Source organism: Cebidichthys violaceus, unplaced genomic scaffold, assembly GCF_023349555.1.
Source record: "Cebidichthys violaceus isolate CVI_PGR_0920_01 unplaced genomic scaffold, fCebVio1.0.p SCAF_16, whole genome shotgun sequence".
Classification (NCBI taxonomy): domain Eukaryota; kingdom Metazoa; phylum Chordata; class Actinopteri; order Perciformes; family Stichaeidae; genus Cebidichthys; species Cebidichthys violaceus.
In genome coordinates, this window is record NW_027176329.1 from 14830467 (window position 1) to 14854379 (window position 23913).

The 23913-nt window shown below is 42.3% G+C and overlaps 1 protein-coding gene across 1 annotated transcript in view; it reads right to left on the reverse strand.

Annotated features, from left to right (window-relative positions):
- grin2da (glutamate receptor, ionotropic, N-methyl D-aspartate 2D, a) overlaps positions 1 to 23913 on the reverse strand; it is a 121699-nt gene that overhangs the window by 15376 nt on the left and 82410 nt on the right. The window contains exons 10-15 of the mRNA XM_068711471.1: positions 17961 to 18086; positions 16852 to 16964; positions 13601 to 13717; positions 12940 to 13100; positions 9171 to 9240; positions 8098 to 8215 (exon numbers count right to left, since the gene is read on the reverse strand). Of these exons, the coding sequence (XP_068567572.1) occupies positions 8098 to 8215; positions 9171 to 9240; positions 12940 to 13100; positions 13601 to 13717; positions 16852 to 16964; positions 17961 to 18086 (705 nt within the window). The remainder of the gene's footprint in view (positions 1 to 8097; positions 8216 to 9170; positions 9241 to 12939; positions 13101 to 13600; positions 13718 to 16851; positions 16965 to 17960; positions 18087 to 23913) is intronic.

Here is a 23913-nt window from a genome sequence, read left to right on the forward strand (position 1 = left end):
ATCATGGCGGTCTGCGGCGCATAAAGCTGCTCTTTAGGAGGAATCTTCAGGAGGGGAAATGCCACGGAGTAAAGAGAGGCACATCGTCTGCACAAATGTGAAAAGCAGACGTGCTGACCGGGGTGAAGGCCAGAACCTCAATTTAAATGAATGTTTTATTCTGTTGATTTTCCGACAACGTAGCAGGTATTTAGGAGCAATTTCATTTCAATCAGTTCTATACAAATCTCAATCAATCTCAATTCTAACCAGATGCCAGAAGAATCTCAAACGGCTCCTTCCAGTGCTAAAGAGCAGCTCATGAACTCTGTGTAAGCTTCTTACCCCGTCCCCTGTCCCCATGCAATGCTGTTGTCACAGAGCAAAGCGTCATTATGGGCAGATTTTGAGACAATGGGCCACCGGCCACAGCCATGCAAGAAGACCCACCACCCCTCCTATTGGATGGAGCAAGACACAAGCTTGGTGCCTCTTTTTTGTTGTTTTTTTTGCATTTCTTTGCAGTTTTTATGTGTCTCTTTGTGTTTTCTTTGCGCCTCTTTGTAGTCATTTGTGTCTATTTGTGGTAACGTTGTGTCTCTGTGTAATCATCTGGTGTCTCTTTTTAGTTATTTTGTGTATCTCTGTGATCATTTTGTGTCTCTTTGAATTCAATTTCTCTCTCCTTTTTTGTTTATTTTATGTCTCACTGCAGTCATTTGTTTGTCTTTTTCAGTGTGCAAAATACAAACCCCTTAAAAGCCTCAATAGAAACATGTTGGTTATGTTGTGTTGTTTTGTTGTATTTTATTTTGTGGGCTGACTAGAAAACAATGGATGTTGTGACATGTTTCATACGCCACCAGTGAGTGCTACGTTACCCTTAAGGGTGTGACCCCAGACACCCCATAGAAACACTTTTATTTTTATGTCCAGAACACTTGGCCAGTAGCACCCTCATCTATGAGGTCAGAGCCTGATGCTAAAAGAATGACATCATCTGCAAAAAGGGAAATCACAAAAATGGTGCCTCACTTGCAAGTAGGGTGTCATCTCCATTTCAGTTGTATAATATCAATTCCAAATATTTAGTTTCAAGCAAAAACACAATATAAGTAATGATTGGATGCAAGCTTTGCTTTTCTTGAAAAGTGTTTTCTGTATTATAGAAGCTATTGTTAAATAAATTGCTCTGGTCCGGTCCTGTCATATTCAGATTTGATAACTTTTCATCCTGAGCCGCAGCAATATTCAGAACTGTAAACAAAGCAATAGTGAACTTTGCAGGGAGAGGAGAGAAAAGACAGCAAGTCATTTAAAGTTGTTGTAACAGCTTTCTTTGGGGGGGGGGGGAGGAGTGACAGAAGTAAATTCTACGTGCCGCAGTCCTTTCTAACGTTGTGTCACTGCACGTTTTGTTTGTCTCTAAAATAAATTGCTTTGTGAAAACTGAAAGTAGTTTTGGTCAGCCGACCTGTAGAAGCACAAATGTTGATGATTGGACAACCAGCCTGAGAGACAGTGCAGGTCTACAGGGTGGGGTGGGGGTGGGGGTGGGGGTGGGGCGTGGTTGTGCGTATGTTTGTAGGAGGCGGAGAAGTACAATTAATCTCTAAGGAGATGGATAGTAATAATAAACTTGTGAAGGGTACTTCTGCAAGGCACTTGGAGTTATCAACAAGCCAGTGCCAGAACATTTTGTCCAACTGCCAGAACAATTTCAACTTTTACAACCATCTAATTTATCTTTTATTATCCCCTCTCTTCTCCCAACAAAATATACACCGTGAGGGGACTGGAGTCGATCGGGGTGAAACATGTTTTACTCCGAAGGAAAATTTATATCAAATGAGCCATCATTGGCCGTTAAAGTTTTAAAGGTCTTTGTTGTATCTGTATTTAAAACACATTCTATGCCGGAGTATATCAGAAAACAAAACGACACCCGGTGTCAGGCTTGAAAGGGTAGTTCCATTTCTAGTGCCTGTTTTTGGATTAGTTTATTTGTTTTTAGATTTTGATCCCACATGATCCGTGGATTTTGTTTCACTTTGAACTAAACGAAACATAAAAAGAAAATTGCAAGTTCAGAGCAATATCTGCAAACTCTATTCCCAGTCTATAAAATTAAAATCAACACCTTGGCCTCTGAAGACTCAAAGCCAACTGAACAAGAAAGAATGAGAAGAAGAAACTAAATCAATTTCCCGAGGGTGTACTCGGGCTGCTACAGCATGTTCCATCCTTAGTGCCAAAAGCTGTTCACGTTCACATTTTCTTTCATCATTCTTTTGTGTTGCGAGGTGTTTTTTTATTTATTGGCTTTGCTCAGTCAGCATGAATCAATGTGAATGACACAAAGGAAAAGTGGAGCGGAGGCGAACTTTGGATGCGCGCTGCAGTGGGATTTGAGTCCAGGTGCAACGTCAGCAGTTGCAACAGTACATATTCCTGCAGCTCGGTCCTGTGCAGCGTCACTTTGAAAGTTGTTTATTTTGAAAGTCTGTTGGAGACACAAAGCCTCATCTTTAAAAGGTTTACTTTATCAAAAGTATGGCTGTGCTTCTGCTCGAGCCAGGACTTTAACTCAGGAGGCAGCTGTCTGTGTCAAATGTCAACGTAAGTTACGTAAGTAAGTTACATAAAGACTACATAACTGAAGTTATGTATCAAACCCAAACCCTGATCTTTTACTAAACCTAACCAAGTACTTTTGACGCCAAGAGTTACCCAGTGTGTTAAAAAGCAACTGTATGGGGTCCTGACCAAGCAGTCAGTATGTGACAATTATGAGAACTGGTTGGGTCAACAGGTAGTAGCTATATCAGCTATTACTACTATTAAATGTTTCCAAATAATGTCTTAGCAAATCGCGAATGAAAGCCTGCTGAAATCATTGTTACCTGTAATGCGTCACATGGTAAATTCCATCATTACAAGAACAAAAGGCAATTCCTACTCACCACTGCTCTGCACTGATCTTTTTTTTTCCCCTCACTAATAAATTCCGCCTCTAGTCTGCTCTTCTTTCTATCTGTGAAGTTGGATGGATCAAGGAGACCTAAACATATCTCAGCAGCTTTGTTGCCTAAACCTAACTAAGCTGTTCCCTGTGAAGACGGAAGTTTCCTTTGAAAAGACTGTAATGGGTGATGTAACGGGAAAATTGACACGTGTTGCTCAACTTTCATAGGAAAACGCATGAAATGAGTTCGTAAGATATCGTACAAACCGTTGTACTATGACACTTTCCCCGCCGACGCCTCAAACAAATCAAATCAACTCATGATCTATGATCGTTTGCAGACTCTCGACAAGTACCGATTTTACTGTGAATCTGTAGTACCCAGATGATGTGAAGCTGTATGATGCGTGACATCTCCTCTTTTAACTTCCCTTGGCAGTTGCTTAACACTGATATAGTCAGGGCCACAACTGTGCCTCCTGTGTTTCCAGTGTTTCTGTGTGTGTGTGTGTGTGTGTGTGTGTTGTCGAGGCTACAGGCTCGCTGATTGCTGCCAAGCTGATTCACCTGTTCCAAGCTGCACACCTGCAACCCTTCTACTCATCAACAAAACCTTGGCTCTTCACTCGCTCTCCGCCAGATCGATTTTGCAACCACAGTGGCAGTTAGTCGTTCTCTGTTTGGTGCAATCAGAGTTTCGTGCTGTTTGATTTACCAGAACTTTCCCCGTTTCCTTGTGTCTCCAGGATTATTACCCTCCGACTCCCCTGTGTGCTCCTCCTCAACTTCTTTTACTTCATTTACTCTACACTCTGTGTCGGCTCATGAGTCCGCCGATTACCGTCTGCAACAGACGACACCCGTGATGAAGTCAAAGCAATTGTATGATAGAATGGGAACGGTATTTCTTGTCAGAGCAGAAGGATGGTGAGCATCAGCGCTGTGCAGAATGAATACAGTCAAAATGCACATTATCCTGAATATGACAGACGGAGGGAGTTGAAATCAACAACAAATGAAAACAATAAGTTTACTTACTAAAAGAAAAGAGGAATGAAGGCCTGTCACTATTATGAATGTGTTTCAAACCAAAGTCCAGTTTCCTCTGTAGCTAGGGTTACAGGTCAAACATATTTACATTACATTACAGTCATTTAGCAGACACTTTTATCCAAAGCGACTTACAATTCAGTATCTATCTAAACACCGTAGACGCAGCTACAGGAGCAATTTTGGGGTTAAATGTCTTGCTCAAGGTCACAATGACATGAGACTAGTGGAGCAGGATATCGATCTGCCGACCCTCTGATTGAAAGGCGGCCCTGCTCTCCACTTACCCACGGTCTCCACAAATTAACTATTTCTAACATGGTTTTCCAGTATCTATCAATAAAAGACAATTTTATTTTTTTCCACATCAAGGGTTTGGTATCTTTATCTACACTATCAAATGTCTCATTTAATAAAAAATAAATAAAAAATAGCTGTCAATTCCACAGTTTCCAGTGTGAACATTTTAATTTTCCACGTGCCGTCAGCCTCTAGTGTTCGCTGCCCCTGGGAGCCGCTGTCACTGCCGGCACTGAGGCATTCTCCACCTCGACTCTCGAGCTCGCTAATTGCTGTCGGGCTAAATTGCTACCCAGAGGAGACTGACCAATCATTTACTTTAAAAAGAAACAACGATGCTCGCACAAAGAGAGGCAATATGCAGAAAAAAAAACACAGGACCTGTTAGTGCATGTGCTACGGATCGTGAATCTTCATGATGTCTTAGCGGCTGGTTAGAAAGGAAGGACTTCAAAAACCCTCATGTTCAAAGGTTCCCTTTTAGCTTTACAACACAAGCACAGATTCCCTACATTTTCTACAGCATCTTATAGGGCTGAGTCAGGCCATGTAGGAACAAGATGGACGCACCAATTAGCTGATTCATTTCTTTAATTAATAAATAAGATGTGAAATTAAATGAGTGTGTTTTCTAATTCTGATTTCCTTTTTTGTTACTGGTGTCATTGTGGTCATTGGCAATCTGGGCTGAAGAGGAAAAGCAAAGTGCGCACTAGTTTCTTCCTCTTCTTTTGTGAGACACTGTTGGCTAGGTAGAGCATATAATTCATCCTCGGGGGAAGAGTCATTGATAGTTGCTTATCTTTTTATATTGTTCACTTTCAAGTGTTTTCTATGCTCCTGTTAGCAGCAAGTTTCAGTAGGAATTTTTCCGTTCTGGTTTACCTAACTTCCAAGCAGCGGTTCAGTCACAACAGGGTGGGCCAGGAGGGGGTTAGGAAGCGACTTAAGCCTGGGTTAAACTTCCAAATGGACGGGTATACGGACTGCGGAGGACGCTACTGCGACGTGTTCCACACCTGTGCACGAGAAATTGGAGAAGTAGTTACTCGAGTGATTCCAGCTAGTCGACGAGGAATGACTTGTATCTTGTTGCGCTGAGAGTTGTGGCCAAAGTAGACAGGATTTTCAAGATGCAACACATGGTTTTCGAAAGTTTGTTCAAGCAAAAGTTTGAGTTTGTGCGCTCAGTCAGGATTAGAAGAAGTGGAATTGTGATCATTGAGTGTGTATCAAAGCGTCACAAAGATGGAGCTCTGAGGCTCCGTCTTTACTGAGATTACTTGACTCAGCTGAGTCATTTCACAGGTGTTTTGTGAGTCACAAAGGCCGACGAGATTCAGAGAAAGGGAGAAGGAGGACAGTAAGTTTCAAAGGTGTATGTAGAGTGGTCAGGAGATATTTGGGGGATGTGGGAAGGACGATTGCTGTGAGGAGCAGTGCAAATAGGAAGAAGAGCGAGTAAAGTGCCAGCACTGTGAGGGGAATCACCATGCTGAGTCAGCACAGTGTCCTACGAGAGTGAAGGAAGGTAAAGTGAATAAGAGTTGGACTGGGATTGTCATATGCTGAAGAAAAGCAACGAAATGGTGTCAGCAGAAGAGGAACCAGAGCGAGAAAGAAGGGAGCTGATCAAAATGTCTTTATGGACAAGAAAGGATTATTTGGTTAGAATTTGTGAGGTGGAAACAAAGAGGTTTTTGTCTGGAGAAGACGTTGATGCTACACTGAGGGTAGGATTTTTTGTACCAGCTCGGGCAACTGTGTCTGGTTCATAGAATAGATAGCGTAGAGGATGGGATCGTTTTGGGTGGACACTGTGACACATAAGAAGTAGAACTCGCAACTTGGAGTTCCATAAACTAGTTCCAGAAGGTGGCAGCAATGCAACATTACGGATTACAGCTGCCGTAAAAACCCCAAAGAAGAAGAAGAAGAAGAAGAAGATGACCGTGGAAGAGTTGTTGTTGTCCATAGCTGTGGAAGCTTTACTACTTCAGACATTTTTTTTTGCATAGACTTCTGCCTCCTTAGCATTCTTCATTTCAACATCTTCTTCTTCTCACCTTGAGTGATAGACTGCAACACTAAATTCCCTCATTTATGCAGAATTACTATCAGTAATGCTACGCCTCATAACTTAGCTGAAAGAATACCACAATTGAACAATAAAACCTTTTGAATTTCAGAGCAAAATGTAAATATCAAGAGAGAGAGAGAGAGATTAAAACAAGTCAGACGTCAGAAAGACGAGGTGTGTCGGTGAAACAGAAGATCTCGGAGGAAATATTAAATATATCTCGCTGCTTTAGAAAAGGAAAAGGAAAAAGGTCGGAGCAAAAACGTGCCATCTGTCTAATCGAGGGTGACATGTACAAAAACAAAATTCATAAACAACAAAAACGGGAAATATATTCAGAGAGAGTCAGGCTGTGTATGTGTGTGTGTGTGTGTGTGTGTGTATATAATCACAGAGATGAGACAGAGAATGTGTGATGCGTGAGTGTTTGAACACAGTGTGTGTGAGTGTGAGTGTGTGTGTATGTGTGTGTGTGTGTGTGTGTGTGTGTGTGTGTGTGTGTGTGTGTGTGTGTGTGTCATCTGACAGCTTTAACGGAGATCACACATCCCTTACTCTTCCTTTCTGCTCTTCCTCCCTTTGACCTTCCTGTATTGATCTCTCTCATCGCTCTTCAAACCTTCCTGTCTTTCATTTCTTCACTGACCCCCCCCCCCCCCCCACATCCTCATGACTTCTTTCCTCTTCCTCAGGTCTACCGCTCCGTCTCTCTTCCTCATCTTAAACTCCTGCATAACTCTTTATACTTTGTCTGTAGCCCCACTTACAATCAATCTCAATCTGTATAAGTATAGCTTTATAACTGATCACGTGACAATTATTTATGATTTGCATTCAGTTTTCTTCTTTTTTTTTTAAATCTAAAATTCACACCGCAAAAGAAGACCAGCATTTCCAAATGCACTCAATTTAGAAAGGCAGTGTTACAGTACTAGAGACCACTTTCTGAAGGTCTTGGTTACGGAATCGACCACATTTTCTCTAAGACAAAGAAGACTCAGGACAATTCTTTAAAGACCGGTAAAGACCACAACTGCAAGGATTTCATTGAATTACTTTTTCACTGTCCGATTTATTTGTGGACATCTTTACTGTGGTTGTTCATAGAAAACAATGGATGCCAACAAATAAAATGAACCTCTGCAATGCCTTTTCCATTATTTTATCAAGACATTTGTCATGGTACTCTTACACACACACACACACACACACACACACACACACACACACACACACACACACACACACACACATTCAGTATGTATTCTGTGTTGTTTTTTGGGGAATGTGGATCCTTCAGATCAATTTGAGAACTGTCTTTGGTTTGCATGTTCCACATGGTATCGAAAGCGGGTCATTCAGGGGGACTCGCACTGACCTAGTCTCGGTCTCGATACGCTCTGGTCTTGGTCTTGACCCGGTCTCAGTTTAGGTGGTCTTGGCTGCTACGAGGTCAAACATTTCTTTCCTTCTCTGACCTTTGTGGTCTTGGGCGGATTACAGATCTTACTTCAAGCAGACTGTTGTGCTAGACAACGTGCACATGTTGGGTGTGTTAAAGTTGCCATCAACCCCCGACCTTCACGTTTGACAATATAAAAACATCACAACGATTACTGAATGAGGGGCATTCATTAACTGCAGGATCACAAGATGTCCCAATGCTTCTGATCCGTCCTCATCCATCCTCTCCAGTGCCCTTCCATCTACCCTTCTGTCTTACCGTCTCCAACCAGCTGCAGCAGAGCCAGGTCCAGCGGGCGTTTCCAGCGGGAGTTCTTGTGTAGGGCGATGCCGTAGCCCGTAGTGGCAAACACCTTACCGGAGCCGATGGTCATCACCTTGTGGAGTAAAACACACGAACACATAAGCATCCAAGCGTACACGAAGAAACACGTGAATCCCGAGGAATGCGAGATTGTGTATCCTTTGCGGAAGTCTTTTCAGCTCCCATGACCTAACAGCTGACGCAGCTGTGCAACATGTCTTAATTAATTGACGTTGAAGGACGGCTTCGACGTCTCGTTTTGTTAAATGTCCGTTGCCTTAACCGCTTGTGTGTCTTCCTCACTTCCTTTGCTTGCACCTTCCGTGGGCGGGACTAAGAAGCGAGGAGACAGGCGACGAGGAAAGGAATTGAGGATGTAAAAACCGAGAAAAGCGCATAAGACACGGTTGTTACCTAGGAAATACAAATTAGCTTAATTTCTCCTGCAATGATTTTTTCTTTTACTTACTGTCGCATTAATGCAAAACAGTTGGCTGAGCGCTAATATCGACATCTCCCCAAAATCCCAGAGCTTGAGAGCAGGATATTGTTTTCAGCAGAGGAATTAATATAGATCCACGTCAGTTGTAATAATTACTGCAGCAGTGGCTGTTGTGTGAAGCCGCTGGGAGCTCAGGCCTCCCGCAGACCTTATTACAAACGATCACCGGGCAGCACTTTCATTCTCGCTGTGGGAGCTGCATCGAATGCAAACTTATAAATAAATCAACACCAGCATTGTCCAAAAATGACAATATTAACAAGCTACAGGCAGCGAGGGACACGTATAAACGCTTCAGGTGTGTTCGATTTATTTAATGCAGACATAGCTCTTCTTAAAGTGCCTTTTGGCAAGCCTTGTCGTGCCTCTGTTACAGTTGTTCTTTCCTACAGACGAGGCCACACGCATGCTGAAGATCTTGTGGTTTTGTAGCACATCATAGCTGCAGGGCACAGAGACATCAACAACAGCTGCCAGCGTGCGTGAGCGTGCGTGAGCACTGGAATGGCAGAGATCTATATCCTACCTTGCAGCCCTCGTCCTTTCTGGCCATATAGTTCAGCACCGCGGCGTCATAGATGAAGGCGTCCAGTTTCCTGCAGGGAACGAAGGAAGGAGGTAAATTACAACCGAGAGATGGAAATCACTGACCCGGAGCTAAATGACGACAGAGAAAGTGCAACTGGTGAACAAAATGACTAGAGATGATGGATAAAGCTCTGCTGAGACAATGACAATAAAAAGAAGGCAGAGAGACTTCTTTCCCGACACCCCTATTTTTTTGCACAAACACTCAACAATTGCTGGAGCTTTTCATCATAGTGGAGGCAGAGATGTCAATTCTCCTCCTGCAGTAAGCCTCAATAGACCAGAATACAATGCAGCAGCAGCAGCAGGAGAGGATGTGATGCAAGTAAGGCGCTATTCTCACTCTCAGCATCAATCAAGAGCTCTGCACGTAATGTTATATAAGTTAATGTTTGTTAAACGCAATTCAAATGAAATCAGTTGCATTGCATTATTCCAAGATGGTATATGGAACAATCAAGCATGCGTTTATTGCAATGCATTTTGCTCCATATATACGTTGCATCAAAAACTATGCACACTTATAAGTGATACATCAGACCCCATTTTCAGGTTCATACTCAACATGTTTCATCGTGTTTACGTCCTTTGATGCAGCAGTCCCCAACCTCCGGGACGTGGACAAGGGCTGCAAAGTATTTGCCAACAGGACGCAAAGAAACGGCAAAAATGTATGGATAAAAAAAAAAAAATCAATTATAAGCATAAAACATAATAGGCTATAAGTGCATTGAACTTCGTCTTCTGTCCTCTTCCCTGTCCGGCCCACGACGCATGCAACACGAGGTCATCTGTGTCTTCATCAACCACCACACAAAGTGGACCGAGCCACTAGTTTATACAGGCGCAGTAAAAATGTTGAGAATCCTAACGCCAAGGAAAGATGGATTGAAGCAGAATATTTTCGCTACAAAAAGCATGTTGTGAAATGTAGATTTTTTTTTTTTTTTTTTTTTTTCAATGAATTTGGCCTGAAGACTGAGACAATTACAGAGACGAGGGCGGACTGCAGCGCTTGCTGTGTGTGTGTCTCTGTTTGAGAGAGCGAGAGCGACAGAGAGAACCTGGACTATCGCACAACATTTTTCTGTAAGAAATACATTTATGTTTTTTTCATGGTAGAAAAACACTGGCTGTGAGGTGCAGCGCCTTTCTAAAAAGTTTTTAGAAGATTTGCAACCAGAAGCCCTCGGAGCGTCCGCACGAAAAAGTTGCTCTATGGATATTCAGCCAATGTTTCCTCATGTAAATAACAGAAATCATTTTACCTATTTAATTAACTTACTCCTGTCTCTTCAGGCCCCCCTCCATTAAACACACCAGTCTGCTCTGATTGGTCAGCATTTCCTGTCTACCGCTTCTTCACTGTGTGTCAGTTACACAGACTTAAGTGCCACTTCTACTCGTAGAAATAAAATAAAGATAAAATATCCACAGTTTTATACAGCACCTAGCATCTGCTTTATAATAATAACAAAATGATACAAATCTAAACCCCACCTTCTACATAATTGGGACCTTTTAATATAAATAAATAAGAAATAATGATTTGAACATATCCTGCTATTTTCTGACATTCTAAAGACGAAACCAATTAACTGACTAATTGAAAAATAAGAAAATAGATTAAAATATAATGAAAAATAAAATGAGTACTATACACTGACATCCCTCACTGAAAAAGAGGCAGAAAACGCATTGATGAGGAAAATTGGACGCACAATACAAGAGAGCTAAAACACTTCATGTAATAATGGATTTCATGTAACCGCTCAGACTGATGATGTATATCACAGCATCTGATGATGGATTTGTAACTTCACCTGCTCTTCGACTTCACATTGATTTATATTCACACTTGGGAAGCTGCACTGTACTACCCAAGTCTTCCAGGAAAGGGAAAGGGAGAAGGAGGAGGAGGAGGAGGAGGAGGGGGGACGACTGCACTGGAGGATGGGAGATTGTAAAGAGGTGAAGGCGAGGGGAGACGTGTGGGAGGTGGGTGACAAGAAAAGGAGGGGGTTAGAGGTGATATTGGAGGGAGGGACGGAGGGAGGGAGGGAGGAGGAAAGGAAGTGAAAAGCAGAAGCAAAAGGAGTAATCAAGGGAGTCAGAAAAAGGCAGAAAATGGGATAATGGGGAGAAAGAGGGAGTCGGAAGAGGAGGAAGAAAGATGAGATGGAGAGGTGATGTTATACAGGTATCGTCGTGCCGCTTTGCTTTGACGGCATGCACTGTTCAAATGTTTCCTCCGTAAATCATGTTTCCTCCGAAAATCACGTTTCCTCCGTAAATCATGTTTCCTCCGTAAATAAAGTCGGGGAGCGAGGCGGAGAGAAAGGAGACAGATAAACGGCGAATAATGAGAGCGATGGTAAAAAGACTGAAGGGAGAGACAGACAGAGCTAGATGATGATGTAAGAGGGACAAGGCGGATGAGTACGGATGATAAAAAGGAATACATCATGGGAGTTTTAATAACACGGTACGTCAAATTTGCTAAGGACTGCGGACGCTGCTTGTCTCAAAGTGTGTGTTTGCTTGTCCCATTAAACATTTGAACCCTCATCTGCATCTGGTAACATCACTCCCCCGCCGCCGCCTCCTCCCCCTCCCTCCCACCTCCAAACAAGATGAGCATGTGTATATTTTATGGCAAGTGTACTTTGCGGCCCCTCCCCAGGCAGATAATAAACCTCCCTCGTTGAAGACAAGAGGCGCCTGAGTGGCAGCCAGTGCTGAGGCGGCGGGATTTTCCCCCTGCACTGCGGTTGCTGTGAGCATGTATTATTTAAAAGTTCTTCTTTTTTTTTTTTTCTTCTTTCTCTCCACTTCTCGCGCCTCGTTTAGGAGCCGTGATCCTGATGGGGTTGCACAGGTTACAACAGCCAGCTGGGGCTCCTGAGGCGAGGAAGAGCAACAAGCTAACAGGTTAGGAAAGACAAAAAGGGGTCCTGTAATTGAAACGAGGCGAGGACGGCAGCCTCATGTTGAAAATAAAAAAATATATATATATAGCTAAAAAAAGCATCGGAGGATGGGTGGTTTCTGTTTAAAGTAAGAGGTGTTGCAACAAATGTGCAGCTTTGACTTGTGGATTACAGCAGGAATGAAGCAGTAGAGGTTTATTATTGGTAACAAGACTCAGAGTCTTCTTTTACTCCAAGCTCCTTGTAACTCCATTCTGCCATTTCCCTTCCTGATTGTAAAGGACTGTATTTCCATTTTAACTCCCAATTCATCAAATACGGCAGCGCCTCAAAGTCATGACGTCACGTAGTACAAAGAGCAATGGAGTGAGCGTATAGGGAGGAGGTCGGGATGGACGGTTGGGTCCAAAAACACAGAACTTTCCAACGCGTTCTCATCCCAACTCGTCAAACGCGTCCTCTTACATCGGTTCGTATGATATCCTGCGAAAAAAATGTGTTAATTTCCACTTGTTACATTGATGCAAACTTTTCAAAATAAACTTCCTTCACCAGCCTGACTCGTCACTTTTCAAACACTTTATGTAGCCCTCCGCCATTGGCAGTAATCACTTGGTCAACATTGTGAATTAAAACAAAGTCACTTACTTTGGTTGAGGCAATAAAACAACTTATTTAGGTTTAGGAAAAAAACATCATAGCAGTAAAAAAAAAGTACATACACTGAGTAAAACGTAAACATATGTACCGAAAAACACACTCTTTCCCTTCCCTTACCCAGATTTGAGGTTCTCAATGGCCTCCTCCACACCCTTCTGGTTGTTCCGGATCATGTACTGGTGCATGTTGGGATAGTTGGAGCGGATGTTCTCCTCTGTGCTGCCGTTCGGCACCGTTCCGAAACGCAGCGGCGGGTACTGCTCCGTCGGCTGCTGGAACTACGCGCGAGAAGAAGAAGAAGAAGATGAAAAAGATTAAAGCCGTGGAAGGAAGTTATTAAAGAGAGGTAGATGGGAAGAGGTGCAGGGGAGCAGGGTGAACTTCTGCAAAGAGTCGACGTCTTCACTTTGAGAAAACGGCCTCTCTGCCACACTTTCCTGAGCAGCTGAGGGGGGAGACTGATGAAAGAGATGCGGTTTTAAAGTGTCAGAGCAGCAGGATTGTGTGGGTTCTGCTGAAACTGCACTGAGAAAGTGAAGAAGAGGGAGTGTTTCACTTCTTTCTGTTAACTCAAGCTATTCTGAAGTTGCCCACCTGTTGTGGAGAAACAAAACAACATCTGTAGGACGATCTAATTTTTCGTTCTCTCTCTCTCTCTCTCTCTCAGCTGTTTCTTTACTTTTAAAAGCTAACTTTAGGATATGTAAACGTACGCTACAGTATTCGGCCTATCGTGCGCGCATCCGTCCATTAACCCCATCCCTCCCAGACGGTATACCTTCTTATCCGACAGCCCTGACACCGTGTCGATGTATTCCTCCTGGATCATGAAGGCAGCCAGGTTGGCAGTGTAGGAGGCCAGGAAGATGACAGCGAAGAAGGCCCACACCAGCACCTGGAGGAGGACGATCAATGAGGGCTCAGTCTGACGGGTGTGGAAGTATTTTAAGATTTCAGTGACACTTTTTTCTTTTTCTTCCTCTTCTTGGCATTTCATTGCTAAACCCACAGCTGATGCGATGTCTTGCCTGGAGGGTTGAGTTGTATTTTTCAGCATGACACTTGAGCCTCCAAAAAAAAAAAAAAAAAAAAAGTGTCCTTTTCTTACTTGAACTTAAGTTATCATAATGATATAGTGACATGTTGTAGATTTCTCTTTCTCGAGCCTGACATTATATCTTATTATGTCCGACACATATACATGAATAATGAAAAACACAGTGAATTAACACAGATACTGTATTTAAGTACACATTTGAGGTACTCTTACTGTGATTGTATGAGTATTTGCACCTGCACCAAAGTACAGTTTTTAGAAACAGGACATTTACCTACAATTTAGTATTTTCATTGTAGTATTGCCTCTTAAGTAACACATTTAAGTACAATTCCCACTACTTGATAACACCAGCTGACCCAAATTAACTGTAGCGCATAAAAACAGATCCTTTGAATGGTGATTTAAGGACTTGGCGTGAAGACTTTGAGCTGTGCAGAAGTGCTGCTTTTATTGCTGCAAGATGCTGCACTGTTGACATTCAGCCAGGATCAAGTGAGAGAAGTGGATTAGTCTCCGCTCTAACTTTGCACTTGCAGTCGGTGATGAACGGGGCCGTTTGCTTCCACAGTACTCTGTGTTTATGCCAAAAGTTCATTTTCGGCATTTTCTTAATGAATACAATGAACAATGCACACTCTCTCCGCTCTGGCAACAGAGGCGCGATTTAAAAAGAAGTCGTCTTAGTGAACGGGAATTAAGTGTTTCGCTCGAGGACGCTTCAGATGGAGGATTCGTCCTAACGGGAGGGTTGAAGGACGGACTCCTCACTGACAATGACTTCCTGGTGAGATGACCTCGGCTGATGTAAAACCTATTAGGCTTTAATGTATGTCATCAATTATACAGGGTTGTCATTCACCGACAGAGAGCATCCTGGGATGGACAGTGATGACCCTGAACTGGCTTATGCAGGTAAGAGAAAATTCACAATTGAATGAAAGTCATTTTGAGCACAAGCTTTCAATTAAAGATGACTTTTTATCTGTTTCGTTGCTTGTGAATAGTTGCGGCTGTGTGAAATAATAGTTGGAAATGGATCAGATTTGGATTTTGTCTCTTTGGTGTATTTAAAAAAAACAAATCTTCTATAGTAAGATAAAAATACTGCAGCCCATCAAACCTACTCCTGCCACATGGTGCGTAAAGCAAACCAGTTTAACTAAAAACTACAACATTTGGGGAGAAAAAGAACTAAGAACCTCTCCTCTGACCCCCTTTTGTAAAGCCCATTGAGCAGCTAATGAGCTCTTGTGATGATTGGGGTTGTTGTGGAAAGCACTTGTGACAGTCAGAAGAAAAAAGACACCTTGAGTTGCTCACCTCCTGTGGCTCTTTGCTCTGCAGAGAGGGGGCGAGCTTTGAACTGATTTTTCTCTTCATGTCGTGGGAACATAGAGTAACAGCAGGTATTAGAAATACCACTGCTGTGAAACAAGTGAATGAACTGATTGCACTGGCTCGTAAAATTCACAAATGTATTTTCTCTTTTAAATGGGGGCACGCATATATATATATATATATATACAGTATATATATATATACATATATATATATATATATATATACATATATACATATATATATATATATATATATATATATATATATATATATAGTAAATAATAATAAATAAAAGGTAAATAATCATACAATCAAAGTACAAGTACCTCAAATGTGTTAAAATATACAGTATCTGTGCTAATTTACCGTGTTTTTTATCCACTTCTATAAACTATAAAAATGATCTGATTCTGATAAATGATGAAATAAGCGTGCCGCCATTTAAAGTGTGTGTGCTTGATTTGCCCACGGCACGTGGCGATAATAGACCAGGCGAAAGATAGCGAGCCGGCCATGGAGAACTGCGCCGCCGCTGTGTGAACAGCCAAATTATTGGTTTACATGGGCGCCAAAAAGACGAGGGGGCGGGGCTAATTCGAAAATTTTGACAACCCGGCGTGAGGGGGAAAACCTCCAGAAATGGTAACGTCAAGATAAAGTTGTAGATGTAGCGATATCGTATAACATTTTACCTGTCAATACAATTTTAATTTATACTGCATAAATACTTAATTAACGAGTCATTTTGCCTATTAAACATTGCCCGTAATGTGATGAGTCTCGGCAAAAATGTATTTAATTCATTATTTCACATTTAATTAACAGCGACGTTATTAGACATCTAGCTTACATGCAACAGTGTTTTAGCTCCGTTTTAATCAATCTCTGGTGTGGTTCAATCCCTCGAGTGATTTATTTTTGAACGCATTAATCGCACTAACAATCGGCCCCTAGTTCGGTTCGATTGCAGTGAGAACATGCGCAGGCATTTGTTGAAATGGACACAGGTGAAGAAGCCTAATGTTTGCTTGATATTTGGGCCAAAGAGAACATGCAGAATATGCTAAATAAAGACCACAAATGTAGTTTATAACGTCATTCGAGAAAAACTGGAGGAGAAGGCATTTCTGCGCACAGTAGATCAGTGTCGAGTAAAAAAAAAAAGAAAAACATCGACAGCAATATTTCAAATTCCCAGATCCCATGAAAGGAAGTGGCAGCTCTCGAGACGGAAGAGCTACATTTGCTCCGTCATACATGCCCCTCAGCAAGTTATTATTTTATTTTATTTACCGAAGCAGACGTAGAAGAAAACGCACCAAAAGTATTAATTTCTCTCCGATTCTAACTAGACAATCAGATGACATTGTGAAAACGCCCTTAATGGTTTCATTTTAAAGTGAGGGAGTCTTTGCCAAATGGAAAAAGAAAACATAATCATTTAATCGCTTCTGAAACAAATGTTATATGTAACTTTGACTTCTAAAACGACATAATTTCGCCTGCAAATCATCAAATCAATGCCTTCTAGGTGTTGCGTGGTCCACCGGCTCCCAAACAAATGAAACAATCAAGTGATCAGACATTCAACGACTCAGCCAGCCGGCGAGTCGGCTGGAGTGACTCACCATGATCTTGCTGGTGGTTCCTCTGGGATTCTCCACAGGCACAGAGTTGTTGAAGACCAGCGCCCAGAGCAGCCAGACGGACTTCCCTATGGTGAACTTGGATCCACCTGACTCTGAGAGAGAGAGAGAGAGAGAGAGAGAGAGAGAGAGAGAGAGAGAGAGAGAGAGAGAGAGAGAGAGAGAGAGAGAGAGAGAGAGAGAGAGATATCAGGATTTTAGGAGACACTTTGACAGAAATTAGCTGGTGGATGTTAAGCTAGGCCTCGTCAAATCTGAAGTTAGATAATGAGAACGATGGTACAGTTAATATGCAAGACCAAGGTTAACGTTCCAAAATCATGGGCATTAATCTGCACTGAAGAAAGGTCTGTATTGTCTTATATTTCTTTTAACCAATCACAATCTTCTTGGGCAGCGCTAAGAACAAGATGCAGCGACGGTGCCCTTTCAAAATGCCGCCTGAAATAGAGTCGGCCAACGGCAAACTTATACCGTCTTAATCCAGTGAATCCAGTTGGTTCTTCAGTTCCTAGCAGCTGGTTAGTGGACTTTTCAACCACTTTCCACCTTCTGCTGTTGGAAGTGTTATAGCATCAGAGGATTAGGTTAACGGGAAACAGAGGCTTAGAGAGCTTAAAGGCAGCGCGTTTCAGAATGAAGAGGGACAGAAGCAAATGTGTTTTAGCACAGAAGAAAGTAGAAGCGACAACATACACCTCCCTGTCACTCCAGGTCTGAATGATTCCACTTGTGTCAGTTTATAATAAAGTAATGAATAACATTTCCGAATGATTATTAAAAATGAATGTCGCAGCCAGTAAACGGTTTGGAACAAACGATGAACTGACAAGTACTGTAAAAATGTCAAAAATCAAACCACCACCGCGCCGTCGCTGTTGTTTTTATTACAAATAAACAAGCGTGGGTGTGGAGTGATTGTTTCGACAGTGGGGGGGAAAAAAAGCGGAGACGTTTTGCATAATTTGAGCAAACGCCCTCCTCAAATCAGCCCCCCCCCCACCCCCCCGCTTACATAACTGATGAAGTGACAAGTTGGTGCTAATGTCGTGAAACGATGCAGTGGCAGTGGGTTGATTGGCGTCTCTTACTCTTGGCGCTCTGCAGGCTGCGATTGTATCCCACGGGGCTGAAGAACTCAAAGATGAAGACGGTGACAGCCACCACCGACAGGCACATCACAAACATCATCACCCACACCGCCGGGCTGTAGGGCTCTGCAACACACACACACACACACACACACACACACACACACACACACATGCAAATATCAGATACGGTTTCAGAAGTTAGCCTGTCATCTATAAAGTAGCACTTCATCAAATGTCTGTCACGGCTGGACAAATAAACCGTGTCCTGCTTGTATAGCAAAACTAAAAAAAAAAAAAAAAAGGTTGTCACCAACTGCGCCAGCTTGTAACTTGAGATGAGTTTGAATTTCAACGCCTTGGTTTAATTATTTTGTCGACCGCAAACCACAGAAACGGACACTTTTTAATGTTCAGGCAACAAAACCACTCAGTTAGGTTTAGGAAAACATAACTTTTCTTGTGATTTTAAGTCCCGTCCACTTCTCCTCTCACCCATCAGAAGTATTTCTTTTTTTTATCACCGTTCATATTACATCAGCTCTGACCTTTGCATTTTCACGTGGATGTGTTTAATTGTTGTGTTCACAATGACAAAATGATCCTCATTGACTTCCCATTAGCATTCTTTCCATCATTTTGTGTCACAACCAGGAACTGTTATGTATTCCTGTGATGAGGGTTGAGCGTATTCACATCGCTGTAGAAAGACGAGGGTGTTGCGTTGCGCGCTCCATGGTGGTCGGCTGCACAATGGGTAAGTACAGCATTTAAAATGCTCGGTGACATACTGATATTGTTAAAGATCACTGGGAACTGGCTAACAACACTTTAGATAGAAACTTTAGATACAACAGAACAGGGTGAAACAAAAACACATGATTGGTTGACGCTTCACCTCGACATTGGAGCGCTGAATAAAGACAAGCTCACAATACACAATAACTGAAAGATTTACTTTACATCGGCGAAAAAAAATAGCTGGCATGTCATGAATTACCATTCACTTTGGTTGGCAAAAAAAAAAACTATGTTCAGCATTTTTTCTTTTTTTTTGGCAGATGAGCCAAAAAGGGGACATTTCATGCAACAACATGACTGAAAGGAGACGAATACTGTGAAGACAAACTGTGTGCAGAGCTGTTGGTCACACTGCTCCCATAGCCAATATAAGCTGCAACACTGTCTTTAGTAAACAGGTAATGCACGTCTCAAACCTGGAGGGCTCCGCCAGCTCACTACTGCGTGACAAAGATAATGAGCGTGGTATAAACAGCAGAGGTACACGTCTCCGGGTGAAGACGGGAGGAGATTGTCTTCCCTCGTCTCAGCTATCTAAAGAATGTGGGAGCGAGTCTAACCGCCGGCTGAGTGAACGAGCGGCAAACTTCTGTGATTTTCCAAAATTAGTGAGGGATTTGCCGCCGCCGCCGCCGACGACAACAGCAGCAACAGCTGTAGCGCTAATCAAACCGTACCGGGGAGACGGGCTGAGCTGCCGGGTCGACTCATCAACACCCTCGTCTCTCGGTGTTACATCCAGGATGACAAACCAAAGAGCAACAAGCGCTGTTTACAAATGAGGCTTTTAGCGGAAGCTCCCCTGCAGAGAGAAGTACAGTGGGGGAGCAGGTGGAGAGGCTCGGGATTCATCCATTAAACTCACTACCAGACAGGGTTAATATGCTTTTAAGGCCGCGGCTGTCAGACTGAGTGCCGTGAGGACTGAGAGGCTGCAGGTTTTATTTCCACCTATGTTTGTCACAGTGGACAGCGTCTCAGGCTCTTTGTTCATACCTTTTTCATTTTATTCTGTTTTTAATGCTTTTCACCAGATTTTGGAAGAAACAAAAACAAGTCATGGAATCATCCCACACAAAAAAAAAAAAAAAAAAACGTCTTTACACTTTTCAATGCAACTTTTGTAATCCCATCAGGCCAGGACGCATTCATTGTTTTAAGTCCGTACGCTCAGAGGTCGGATCTTGTTCACATTGGGATCCGATCGGGATCCCAATGTGAAACGGGAGTTCCCCTCCCGAGGAGAGCCAAAGGAAGAGGGGAGGTAAACAGCCGAGACCTGCTGTCTGAGTCCTGTTAAGTGACTGCTGATGAGAAGACGCCTGTTAATTAAACAAGCAGATTTTCTTTCATTGTCAGCATTACATGTTTTAAATTGTGGAAAACTAGATGTGTCATGGCGATAGATCGGACCGTTATAGACAAGTGACATGGTAGTAAAACACAGACTCACTGACCTCAGAAGGAGTTCAATCAGAAGAGACAATTGACTGATTAGTAGTTAACATGTATTCTAACAGATGCTGCGTTAGTGAGTTACACACAAATGATTTGGCGCTTGAACTCGACGAGGAGATTTGTGATGGAGTTGTGATTGCCCTGAGCGGCAACAATAGAAATCCCCCCCCGTGGAGTCCGGACACTGGTGGTGATGGTGGCTGATAGAATGATGAGGTTGATGAATCTGCAAAGATTGGGCAGAGATGGGGAGGTGGAGGGTTGCGTAACAGCGGCATGAACGTACTGAAGGTAGAGAGACAGCGTTGTGCTATTGAATAGAGAGACCAGCTGATCTAGACAGCTGATATCATGATTGAAGAAGATAAAAAAACATATCCCTTCCTCCCAACAGCACCTTTTCTGTATCTGTACCAGTTTTTGTATATATATATATATAAATTGTGTATGTCTTTATGAACTGTAAACAGGTGACTTAAAGTGTGAAGAATTTATAGGAAATTAAATACATTTATCCACTGTTGTACAGCTGCTCCTTTAATAAGAAAATATATCTGATGACTATCCAATCAGGAAGGTCTCATTACGTTGTCAAGTGTGGACATAAATGTGGACACAGCTGAGTTCCCTTCACAGAAGTCGGCCATTGTTTTTCCTAAAACCCCCCCCCCCCAAAAAAACAACCTAAAAAGGAGATGTCTTCAACAATCATAAAGACATGAATGCAAAAACACCTCAATATGAAATCAGTGAGTAATGAGAAGAAAAAAAGGTCTTTCATTTAGAGCGTGCGTCAAGGGTGCAAGAGGCCGGTATTCAAGAACTCCTCGTGAAGGACCATTAAGCTTTTCACATTCTGGCCGAGGTCACCTGTTGCTAGGTGACTGGCAACAGGAATTGCATTTACGTTATTCCATCTTGTTAAATTAGTGATGATTATGTGCTCTTTGTTATTCAATGTAATTTCCTTTTTTTTTAAATTACGAATGGAAACATGTATATGTTTTAATGTACATTTGTTGCTGGACTTTCGTTTCAAACACTGAAAACAGTAAATTAATAACTTTGTATTGTGAAAGAAAAAACTGCAGGAGACTGTTCTTCTACACCGTTCTCTGCTCTACCTATAAAAAAGTAATGTTCTGTATATTGTTTATTTCTGATAAATCAATTCATATATAATCCACGTATTTATGAACCAGGAACTATGAAGGCCGACAAACTCCCCGTCAGGAAGAGGACGGGGTGGATGTGCGGGTCCAAAAACACTGGACTTTCACCCAGGAGACCGCTGTTCGTGTCAAGTCAAAGTTGATTTATTTTTCCCATAAAACATAACCAGGATCTTCTCCTAAAACCTAACCAAGGTGTTTCCTGTTAAGACGGAAGTTCTTTGTGAAAATGCATACATGCATGAGACATCAAGTGGACATTTGTCTGTTACTGTACTGTAACCTGCTTTATATTTGACGTTATGGACACATCGGAAATCAGACCCAAAGACAATTTCTTCGTAATTTACATGAACTTCATGAGCTATTTACATGTGGTTTTGTATTTTAATATATATGTTCTGTAATATGTGTGTTTGCTTTGACTGTAATATCAAACTTCTTTGCCTCGAAACATTTGTTCAGTCCAAGTGAGGTGATTTAAATTATTTGATTGTGCTTTTTGGTCCGAAGTCTTTTTCCAACCAACGATTACGGCGACTGAGTTTACTGAAGGGGAAGAAGCTTTCTCTTTATTCTGCAGGTCATCTTACCAGCAACACAATCATCACTTTACTTGCATGTGAATCCTTGGCGAACAGCAAACAATTGTTTGTTTCATACTCATTTTTAATTTACAGTATTAGTTTAAGATTTGTTTTTTGTTTTTAAACTGCGGCCCAGCACTGGATTGATTTCATGCATATTTGTCTGCTCATGTTCTCTCGACAGGTGGAGACTGTTTAGAATTTCGCATCGCAGTAAAATGACTGTTGGATGTAATCCAGTCCGTCTCCCTGTGGTTAAATCAAAAAAACGACTTGGCAACGAAAGTGTGTAAATAATTACACGGTGCACCGCAAACACTGAAGGTTCCGTTTGATTTATTGTCTTTGACTCTGACAGGCGAGGAGCGTAAAGCAGCTGCGTGTTGTTTTCAAAGCGCTGTCAGCCTTGTTTCATTCCCGTTTCATTCTACATTGGTGCACTCTCTCAGCGAGTCCCCAGCATGCTATATATCCACTTCGGACAACAGTACATCTATTTATACACCCATATTTAACCAAGGCAACGTCAACAGAAGTCATATTTTCAGCTTTGTAAATGATGCCCTCTCTAAAATGCCCACCTGGGAGCTGCCATGTGCAACCGCAGTCTGGTGCAGGCTGCAGTGGGCAGATTCACTGGAGCAGATGGGGTTAAGGTTGGGGTTAATGAGCTTTACGCGCCCTTCCTCAAAGGCATTCAAGCAGCAGTTTGCTACGTAAAGGGACAGCATTACTTATTCATCTGGCTTGCCCGACGGGCTCCCAGCAGGTCCAGAGAGTCGGTGACCTCAGCACTCCGACCGCTGCGAGTAGCGGTGACACAGACGAGTCGGCTCGTGTATTTAGAAGACTATTTAAAGGCGCCGCATGTTAGATCTGGCCAGCGTGTGGCTACATCTTACACATTGCACCGCTGGAGAGAGAAATGTTATCACCGTGTACCTGGCTGCAGGTTTTAGTGGCTCCCTTTAGCGAGAACCAGAGGACAAGGAGGCAGTAAAGTACGGCATGTCACTCGCTACAGTCACATTAACATGACAATACTATTATGGACAGCAATTACAGTGAGGTATTCTCCAATAATGACGTTTGAATGGATTCCATTAATATTCCAGTTTCCATATGGGACATTTGACAACCACAGTATGTCCATACATAGCCTCGCTGCTCGTTCTGTCTTATTACTGAACATAGCATGCAACTGGAGTGTTTATTATGCAAGTAGCATGTGCATATATTATTAAATCTAATTTAGACCTGGAAGACAAGTGCATAGGGATGTTGAATCTCGTTCTACATTTTGGTCTTAGCGCTCCACGAGGCATTGATCTAAAATCATTGAAACATCAGTCACTTCTACCTTGCAAATATCACCATACAAGTACACAGAGCACAGGATGTACAGAGGCGTTTACCCAGAGGAAGACGCCTTCATTTGTTAAATGTCAGCGCTGCTTTTCTGTAGCAGAGGATGGTTGTTTGTAGCCTAGAAAGCAGCATTCTTAAAAGACAAAACAATGGAAGAGAGAGTGAAGCATCCCATCATTCAAAGTGCAACATGTGGTGAAAACGAATTGTTGATAGTTTGAAATAGCAGTTTACATGGATAGAAATGCTCTTCATCAATGTGAGTATAATTGGAGTTCTTGATAATACTTCACTGATACCTACTATGACTATGTATGAGAGTGCATGCTGTTTATTTGGGCTTTAAACAAAGCCACTGTCCTTCAATCACAGTTGCTGTTATCACATTTTCAGAAGTGGATACAACCTACATGCAACACAAAATAGTTTGTACGAATCAAACTTTTCGCCTTGTGTTCCTCGAGCGAGTTTGACCACAGGGCGGTTTGTGTTTATTCCAGTCACACGCGCTGTAGAGGAGGTCGGGCTTAACTCTATGTAAAAAAACTGACCACTGTGGTCGTAATA